This window comes from Azolla caroliniana, unplaced genomic scaffold (genome assembly GCF_043228905.1).
Source record: "Azolla caroliniana isolate FFs.n. ecotype wild unplaced genomic scaffold, voAzoCaro1.0.p SCAF_21, whole genome shotgun sequence".
Lineage (NCBI taxonomy): Eukaryota > Viridiplantae > Streptophyta > Polypodiopsida > Salviniales > Salviniaceae > Azolla > Azolla caroliniana.
In genome coordinates, this window is record NW_028230456.1 from 2,598,510 (window position 1) to 2,608,885 (window position 10,376).

The window sequence follows — 10,376 nt, forward strand, 5'->3', positions numbered from 1 at the left end:
TCTAATTCCCACCATACATCCTCTCAATATATTGATATCTTTGGAATTATTCCTACTACCTTCCACATTTTGTGCGTCCTTTAAATGATATTTGGAATTCATCATTCTTAAGAATTTTTCTAAAGTGTTGGCTTCAATATCTATGAGTCAATTATTTTTACTAGTTTTTGTAGAAACTCCAACGAGCCACAAAAAACAACTTAAAATTTCCACAAATTCATTAAAAAATGTTCATGAGAACCTCTCAAGAAAGAACAACCCTTTGATTGATTTGCTTATATGATTTGACTACTTTTAAGATAAAGAATATGTTAGAAGTTATAGTGTATTGGCTTACTCACTATATTTTAATCTCATTTTTATATATTTCAAAAGCACAATTCATCCTCGTGAATATTTCTCTATTAAAAAGTGACAAAACATGCTCATGGAAGGTTGCCGTTATCACATTAAGGAAAGGTGCATTCAATATTCACATATTATGTCCAATGGATTGAGATTCTACGCGATGGCTTTTGGAAGTAACACATTCATACACTTGCTTGTTACAAATCCACATTATTACTTTAACACATGGATAATGCTTTTCTTCGGATCATGCATTTTACTCATGTAGCACATACACACGATTAGACTGACCCTCAAAATCAATATTCAATAAAGAGGTGACAATGTAAAGGGTGCCATTGGACCTGTATTTTCACCTCTACATGCCAAAAAGAGAATCATGCTCCCATAATAATTACATTTTAGTATGTGGACAACCCATTCAAGTTCCATCCCTATATTTGTCATATATGTGGATAACAAATAATATATCTATATGCCATAAATTCCAATAATTTTGATAAAAATAAGACCATGAACGGTGAAACATTGGTTGTGTTAATTCAAAGGATTAATGAGCTAAATAAGTGCAATGCGGAGTTGATCAACGACTCGCTGTTGGAGTACTTTGAATACTAGTTAGGCACCAATGTTGATCCAAACATTTATGACACAATTTATTGCTAACTCACAATTTTTGAATGGTCGAGAGGTTCCTTGCAAATCATGTGTAAGTTTCAAACCTTAAATGTGCCTTATCACTCATACATATTTTTCTTGTGACTTGGATATTCCATTCATCATTGTTTATATCAAACACTAGTTACTTTCTTGACATTCTATGTCGAATCACTTCCCAACATAGGTGCTTTAAGTACTCTAATATCTTCTCTAAAATGAACACAAAGTAAAAACGTCTCTCAGATCACATACCAATACATTATTGAGCCCACAACTTTATGTTGCAAAGTACGCAATTTCAAGATTTATAGGCACAACACCATATTTTTCCCTTTAGGTCTACAATGTTTAAAAGTGAGGAAGCTACAATCGATCATTTCAAATAGATGGTGATAGCATCTAATAAAAGATAGGTTAAACCTAATCACAATACTTCTGAATTAGCGATATCTAATAATGTTCTTCATTGTGAGATGAAAATAAATTAGTGATCACATTTTTTAGTAACTCTTCTTAGCAACATGTGATTCCAAGAAATAGATCATACTCCAACAAATTGTATACATTGTGTCGAGATACACTTGCACAATCTCATGGAAGCTAGAACATGTGTGAAATATAAGGAAAACCTAGGGCATGGTTGGAGCTAAAAACTATCTATTGATGGTTTGGAGGAAAATGAAGTAATGTTGTAAATTATTTGATTTGTTATTCTCTTATAGATGTAGTTTTTTCTAACACCCCCCCCCCCCCCCATGGTGTTCTATTTAGAAAAAACGGGAAATAAGAGGAATTAGTTTTTCTACTTTCCCTTATTGTCATGTCGATAATTTATTGTTGTCCTAGTTCCACTCTCGTATAGGCACGCTTATGTCATTGTTTCGTGTTGATGGACTTGTCTTCCTATGGTTACTTTCCCTTCATGTGTCATTCAACAATGTTCTTTGCACCCTAATATTGAGTAATATTGGTAATGAGCGCAATAACTCTCTCATTCGTAAGAATATTATTCTTATTGCTTCAACTCATGTACCAACAAGGGTGGATGTAGTTGCGATAGCTCGATAAACTAACGCAAGGCGGTGAAGTGAGCGACTAATCTCATCCCTCAAGTGGATGATGCAATGCACGATAAACTAACACATGGAATTATTACTCTTGACACATAAAATTGACTTCAAGACATTTATTTATGACCATGTGGACAAGTTTAGTTCCAACCATACCAATTTGTACGAGAATGTTAAATTGTTATCTATACTACCTCGACACTTATTTTTAAGCAACTAGAGTACATCTTGAATAAAAAGCCCATACGAGAATTTATGAGCTTGTCAATAAGCCAATTGCAAGTGCACACAATGATTGCAATACTTAGAGCAAACATGGTATGCAAGTGCAATGTTGACATCTCCATAAAGGGTGTCAAATTATTGGCCATGCGGAAGAACATAAAGACCTCTATATTTGATAAAATGGTTGCATGCATGTTCCTAGTTCCAACCATGGGAAGTGGGATAAGTGTGTTATACATTCATCTACTCTCCTTGGGCAATAGTCATTCCTTAACACGTATTAGGATTAGGAAAAAGTTAAAACTTGTAGGGAAGATCACGAGCTTGTCGAAAAGTTATTCCACAATGTATTCATGCTAAGAACCCTTGAAACTAGCCTCTCATACGATGGACCACATTACAATTAAGGAAAAAATATAATTACTCTTCGGGTAGCGATTCTAAACAACCCAGTTTTAAGATGTTCAATTCACATGGTGTAATCATTGCTCATTGTAGACCCTAATAAGTCATCAATGTTGGAAACAAATAGTATTAGTTTCACGATAGGGGTTGCTTCACTTAAAGGTGAGAGACCTCTTGAGTTTGAAAGAAAACGTCGTCAAATGAATAAATCCCAACAAAATAGTCAAAAGATATGATGCCAGTATAATATGGTATAGCTCATGTCCTTTAGAAATGGCAATTTCATTGGTATAGTGGGACTCTTGAGATTGTGTTTGATCATAGAAGTGTTGGGTGGTTTGTGAATACGACAACCTTTAAGAGTCAAAAAGATTGTTAGGTGGGTGCTCATAGTTGTAATACTCAAAGTTTGTGCTTTGATGTTTACTCAAATTTGAGTTGTTTCTAAGAAGGATTGCATGGGAGATGTGATGATTATTTTGTGCATAAGACAATGTGCAAAGTCGTAGGTATGTTACTTGTTTCTACTTGTAGAGTAATAACCCATGTCACATTCTTACGTTACTCTTGCAAAGCTAAGATGGCGGAATAAATTACCTTTGAAAATGGGTGTATTTCATTTAGGAATTTCATTCAAGGTCTGATATCGTTCAAATATGTCATGAAAGTTTTAGTGCAAGACACCTTGAAATAAATAACAAGTATGTTCATGTGCCATTAGTAATGCAAAGGTATGATACATACAAGCTTTATATCTTCATGTGAGATTGTTGATGTGTGTGCAAGTGATAAATACATAGTTATTAGATGTTCTATAGCAACACGAATGCAAATGATTTGATTGAAAAGGGGTTATATTGTTAAATTCATCTTCTCAACTTCCTCCCATTCTTGATATTTTCATTAAAGCACACATAAAATGGTTAGGGCTTATCCAATCCATCTTTATCCTTTTTCCCTCATTCCAGAGTGAAATGGATATGATGTTATCATATAACAGGAGTCGAACACATGTTTCGTGTCATGCACAAAGGCTCGAAAAGCAATAAAGACATGCAAAAGGAAGCATCATCATGGTTGTGGCTTCCAAATAGAGATGCAAACTTTTGTTTCTTCCTCGTCCTCTTCCTCTATTGCAATATAGAATGGTCTTAGAGGCCCTCTCATCCTTGACAATTTATTTAGACACGTGGTACATATAAAAGCATAAGGGCTCACAAGGCAAGAATGGAAGGCAAAAGCAAAAAGCAAAAAGCAAAAGGAGATGATTGGTGTCATGTTCTCCTCTTCTATACCATGATGTGGAATGGCTTGTAGAGGCTCCATTCTCGATGGTTTAGACATGTGTTATGTAGGCAAGAATCGAAAGCAAAAAGCGAAAAAACGAACGATCTTGTATTCTCTTTCCCGTCGGTCTTATACAGTTCTCACACTCTTGACACTCTCGAACATTTGTCATACACAAGGCACTAAGGCATAAATAAAGGCACCCTATCTAAAGCAGGTAGAAAGCAAGAAGCAAAGAGAAAAAAGCAAAAAGCAAAAAGCAAAAAGCAAAAAGCAAAACGCAAGGGAGAAAAGCAGAAAGCCAAAAAAAGCAGAGGAAGAGAAAGCAAATGCATAGAGATGATGATGACTAAAAAAACCTTGTATGGATCCAACAAGAGTAGATCAGATCAGAGTTTAGATGACGAGGAAGCTAAAATTAATAAACGAAGACGATTCAATCAATAGAGAGGGAGAGAGCGAGGCCCTTCTCTCGTCGGTGGGACCAGAGTGGCTGTTTTTTCCCTGAGGAAAGGAATTCTTTAAGAAAAACTTTATGTTTCTTTTCTTGTTTTCTCGCCATTCTACGATTTCACTGCAAATCTCTGTTTCTTCTCAAGGTATGGGGTCTCTTTTACACGCACAGAGAAATTAGGGTTTTTATTTATTTATTTTGGCAAGCCGCGCAGCAGAAATTAGGGTTTTATATTCACTGAACAGAGAGCGTAGGGGGCATTTTTGTGTATCTGTGCAGAACAGAACATCTATGGGATTTTTTTTATGAATATTGCAATAAGAATTTTTTTAATGCAGAGAGAAATCTGTGTTTTTTTATGCGCAGAACAGAGCTTTTGTGGGACATTTTATGCACATCATTACTTGGGGCTTTTATGCACCGAGAAATTTGTTTTTTTTTTTCTAATAAAAGAGAGCAAAATTTGGGTTTTATGCACATAGTAAATAGGGGTTTTTATGGACAGAGCAATTAGGGATTTGTTTATACTCCGACTTGGAAGTTGGGATTTATGCACATAGAAGTCAGAGGTTTTTATAAATGACACAATTTATATGATTTATACAGAAACAGAGAAGTTGAGTTTTTATGCACACAAATAAATCAGGATTAGGATTTTAATGCACAGGAAGTAGGGTATTTTGTACTTTTTTTTGCATATGAAGAAATTAAAGTTTTTTTATTTACAGAACATGGAAGTTAGGATTTTTTTGTACAAAACAGAATTAGGAGGCTTTTGAAGCATAGATAAATAAGAATGAGGGTATTTCTTTTTGTGTAGAAAGAAAGACCATAATGGCCTATGAGACCTAACAAAGATTGCAACTGCTTGTAACAAATTTTCTTTTCATTAAATTTATAGTTTTATTTTCTTTACCAGGTTGAAAAACTTTTTATGTCTTCATCTCATACTATTTTATTTCTTTACTAGGTTTGAAGAAGAGTTTTTTCTTGTAAGGATCCCCAAATCTCATTTAATGGTAGCAGGATGGAGAAACCCATCTTTACCTACTACGGGTACTACTGATAACAATATCACAGCTTCACAAGAGCATCAGATGAATTCACATTCAGTTACATCTTCGGCCGTCACCTGGCCATTACAAGATCGGAGGTTTGAGAAAGACCCCCCTGAAATGGAAATGGTTTCACACTCAGCCGCCACTCTATCTCACCAAATATGGAAGAATTTCTCCCGAGATTTAATTGCTGGTGGCTTAATGGGTGGCGTTGCCCATACAATCGTTGCTCCAATAGAGAGAACCAAATTGCTCCTACAGACACAGGATAGCAATATTGCCATCATGGGTGGCCACCATAAGCGATACAGTGGAATGCTAGATTGTATTGTCAGAGTTACAAGAGAAGAAGGGTTTTCCTCCCTCTGGAGAGGTAATGGTAGTAGTGTCTTGCGATATTACCCGTCACTTGCCCTCAACTTCTCTTGCAAGGTAAACAAATTCTTTTTTTATTTCCCATTGCATACGAGCACTACACATTAATTAAAGTCTGCATGATTAGGATTTGCATTCATGTTTTTTTAATTTTGAATTGTGTTTTCTTATTTTGTTTTCCATACTTTGTTATGAGTGGTAGGGAGAACTACATTATTCGGAACTCTAGCCATCTACATGCATGAATCATTTAACATGTTAATTGAGGCTGGATAACGATTCCAAAAGTCCCATAGGTTTAAACATACCCACAGAATCTAGATACTAACCTTTGCTTGCCCTGAACTTCCCTTGGATGGTGGATTTCGTAACTTGTTTGCTTGTTGGTTTTTACATCCTTCATATGAGTAGTAGAGATAATGACAGTATTTGGGATTCTATCCTTCTACCCGTTTCAATTATTCAATCATGTTTATTAGGTTGAAATAATGCATTCCCATTACCTAAGTTCCATTGATTCAAACATAGCCATAGATACTATCTATGCTGTCATCTTTAAAAAAAGAAGAAGAAGGTCAGTTTTCATTGACTTTGAATATTGTTTTCTTATATTTTTGTGTTGTTAATGAGAATATGCGTAATTACAATCTGCATCATCAGAGACTCTACCTTTTCACATGATTTAATTAATTAATGATGTTCATTACATTGAAAAAGAGAGTGCAACTCTAAGATAAAACATCATTTTAGTAACAAAATCTTGCCTCACTAAACAACATATGCTAATATGTTAATGCTTGATAGTTTATACTTAGCTATATCTAACAAAAAATCGTTAATGTTTTTGATCATATGAATATATATTTATTTATCAAGACATTGTGGTATGAAAGTAGACATATTAGTAGAATTTCTAGCCATCTTTCTGTTTTACTTAATTAATCATGATTAAAAATGAGGCTAAAAGAGGGCAATAGTATGTTCCATTGATTCAAACTAATTGGGGCAGATACTCGTGTTTTATTATGGTTTATTATTTGAGTCTTAGCTTTGGGCTACAGACTGGGGGGGGGGATAATTTCTTATTGTTATCCTCTGCTGTCAAGATCTAAAGATGTTCTCGTATGTTTCATAATACTTTGTACATATGCATGTTTTGTGTGAGTGTGTGAGACCACAAAACATACGTGGCACAGTGCTAATAAGTTAAGGTCTGTGGACCCAAGAAAATGTCATAAAAAAATGACAATCCTCCCATTCATGTGTAAGAGCACAATGTGACCAATACCTACTATATATGTATATAAATCCTGCCTCTGTATTTAGTGGCCAAATATGTGTGTTTTTCTCGCATCTTCAATCTATGAACATGCATACTTTTTTCTTGAAACACAACATAGATATTCATATTATTTCTCTTTTGAATTAAACTACAAGAATATGCTACAACCTCATGGCATATTAGGCTCTTATTTATAACTAGAAATCTTTGTAGACATTATAAAAAATTTTCAAACTATTTGTAATGAACTCGGATATCACTAAATTTTTTACAGACAATGCGGGAATAGTGCCATCTAATCCAATTTGCCATTTGGGCATTTTAGATGGGTCAGTCTTCATTGTTTTCTTAGTCAGGAAATTGTGATTTGGTACTGTGGTTCTTTGCTTAGTGTGCGTACATTGCCTTTGTAATAACCTTTATTTGCTTGCATATTTTCGATTTCCAGGGTATTCTTTACTCTTTTCTTGGGATGGGTTTAATTTTCCTCTTCTCTTGCTAGTTGGCTACTTCATTACCATCGAAATTTCCTCTTATATCTTGAGCAGTGATGGAAATGGTAACCATTGGTTCTTTTATGAGCATAATGTACCCATTTTTTGTTACTCATGGGATACATAATAATACATACATGCCTTAATGTTTAGGCTGTGTGTCACCAATTTCTTTCACCTTAGTTTTTGGTTTAGGATCTGTGTAACATTGTGTCTTTTGACTTTGTGAACCAAATCATGAGTTTTATGACGAATTCAGTATTGTTTCACCTTGCAATGTGTTGTATCTGGATGTCTACAAATCACTATTACAACAACTTCCCATTTGCAATAACTTCTCACTTGATTTGATGATGCAATTTAACATTGTTTGACTCCACAGTATTGTATCTGGATGTGTCCAGAAGGCTTAAATTAAAATTGGCTCTACATCCGCGACAATAGCCTTTTGTGCATTACTAGTTTAGCCAATCAGGGTGAGGTCCGAAATCATCAAGTTCAGCTCATTGAGAAACATGAAAATTTCTGATTTTCTCTGATTTGTGTTTCATTATTGTACACATTGTATTAAGAGTTTTTAGAGAGTCTGAGAATCAGAAAGTGAAGAACAAGTGAATATTTCTTGATACAACTTGGTTTGGTGGCCTTGTTTTGCATTTGTGCTTTGATCTAAAAAGTATATTTTCGTTTCATTCAGTTTGTAATATTTGTGTATGCACATATATACTTATATACATACATACAGATATTGTTTCTCCTTTTCTTTTTTGTGAATTTGCAATCATCAAGGTCATTATCAATCATAAAGGTGATAATGATCTTGCACTTGCTGAATTGAAAACTCCTAAGGGTTTCAGTGAACTTGAATAATATTTTGCCTGTTCTAACCAGAAAGATATAACCAATGAATAAGACACCTTCCGTTTGGAGATTGTGCAGGAAATGCATATGCATATAAATTCACTTAAATAACCCATAATTTTATGGACATGCCATTTTAATGCCATTTTAACACATCTATTTCACAGGATTTGTACAGGACGATACTTACTTCGGGTCAGAAAAATGATGACATTATCAAATCAGCACAAAACAATTTCCTAGCCGGAGCATTAGCCGGATGTACAGCACTAGTGGTGGTATATCCATTAGATATAGCTCACACACGGATTGCAGCCGACATGGGTAGAGCCGAATCACGGCAATTCAAAGGATTACTCCATTTTATCAAGACTATTCATAGCAAAGATGGTATCCGAGGCCTGTATAGAGGTTTACCAGCTTCTATCCATGGTATGATAGTGCATCGAGGAATATACTTTGGTGGCTTTGATACTGCAAAAGAAGTGATGGCAAAAGATTCTATGGAGATTCCCTTTTGGAAGCGATGGTTGGCTGCCCAAATTGTCACAACTTCGGCTGGCTTGGTTTCATACCCGCTCGATACTGTCCGGAGGCGAATGATGATGCAAGCAGGTTTGGAGCAACGACTTTATACTAATACATGGGATTGTTGGAGAAAACTATACCATAGAGAAGGTGTCCGTTCTTTCTATGGTGGCGCAGTTTCTAATATGTTTCGAGGAACTGGTGCTGCGTTGATCTTAGTTCTTTATGATGAGCTTAAACACTTCTTGGGGTGGACACTTCCAAGTTTATAGAATGGAAGGGAGTCTTGATATTGTGGTAATACTACTAAATTGTAGAACATAATTTAGTTCCCCCCCTGTTGGCCTTTGTTAAAGCATAAGAGATTTATGCTTCTACAGATATCACCATGCTGCTATCGGTGTTCTAAAAACCAAGTTTTATGATTCAGTTAAATTTGTACCATTGTTGACTTCATGAGGATGTTGTTTGTTCTTCATGAATGTGGTGTATAAATTATTCAGCCTTTGAACGCTTACATCTCATTTGATGTCTTAGCTTGTTCTCAAAGAGGAGGTCCTTTGAAAAGTCCTTTGAGGCTTGCATCCACATATACATGAACAAAATCTCTATATAAAAATGATTGAGTTTCGAGTTCATAATATTGAATTGTCGATATAAAAACTAACATTAAAGAATTGATGGATGCATGGACTACAATAGAGATTGTTGCGATAGATTGCTAATAATAGAATCAGTATTTCAATACATTTTATTCACTTCAACATGGCTTGATGCCTATTCCTTAGAATAAGTGCCACGATTTTTAGACTAGGTTGTCCTTACATTGGTACATCAAAATCAAACTTTACATTTCCCCATTACCTCATGCTAATTGAGGTGTTCTCACTTCTTATGGAAGCAACATTGGAAAATATAAAACACCACAATGTGAGTTAACTTACTTAGGCTTAGTTCACAATTATATATTATGTGAGATGGGCATTCATTGGGGGCATAGATGAAGACTCCTCAATTGTACATGTTTTTCTTTGACCAAGTTCACTAGTTTGAGTATCATACTCTATTACAATGCACCACATTTGGATCATGTTGGAGTTTGCTTTCTCCACATTTGCTATCTTGACCTATACTTGGACATAATTCTTTCTCAGTCACATTGTGCACTCTTTATTTTGGCAAGGTAATATTTTGCCAAAACATAACCCTTAGGGAATTACTCTTAATAAACATGGGAAAGTTTTGATATCACCCTTAATGAATGGGATATTATTATTTTTGCAGATTATATATTGCCAAAAAATAAGCCTTATGTTCATTGTTAACATG

The 10,376-nt window shown here is 34.9% G+C and overlaps 1 protein-coding gene across 2 annotated transcripts; it reads left to right on the top strand.

Annotated features, from left to right (window-relative positions):
- The first annotated feature begins 4,455 nt into the window (after positions 1 to 4,455).
- On the top strand, positions 4,456 to 9,688 carry PM-ANT (Mitochondrial substrate carrier family protein). Of its 2 annotated transcripts, none has more exons than XM_087336429.1 (3): positions 4,456 to 4,594; positions 5,420 to 5,939; positions 8,687 to 9,688. In XM_087336429.1, exons 2-3 carry the CDS (start codon positions 5,466 to 5,468, stop codon positions 9,317 to 9,319), a joined length of 1,107 nt encoding a protein of 368 aa, XP_087192555.1. In that variant the 5' UTR covers positions 4,456 to 4,594; positions 5,420 to 5,465; the 3' UTR covers positions 9,320 to 9,688. The 2 variants fall into 2 exon arrangements, with proteins under 2 accessions (XP_087192555.1, XP_087192554.1); XM_087336428.1 differs by lacking the exon at positions 4,456 to 4,594 and adding an exon at positions 5,189 to 5,319.
- The last annotated feature ends 688 nt before the right edge of the window (positions 9,689 to 10,376 follow it).

What these genes read in the sequence shown, in the direction of transcription:
- PM-ANT (XM_087336428.1), top strand. Translation starts at nt 5,291, where the DNA reads ATGAGACCTAACAAAGATTGCAACTGCTT. An exon ending in AACAAAGATTGCAACTGCTT is followed by an intron (nt 5,320 to 5,419) that starts GTAACAAATTTT and finishes TTTCTTTACTAG; the next exon opens with GTTTGAAGAAGAGTTTTTTC. An exon ending in CCCTCAACTTCTCTTGCAAG is followed by an intron (nt 5,940 to 8,686) that starts GTAAACAAATTC and finishes TCTATTTCACAG; the next exon opens with GATTTGTACAGGACGATACT.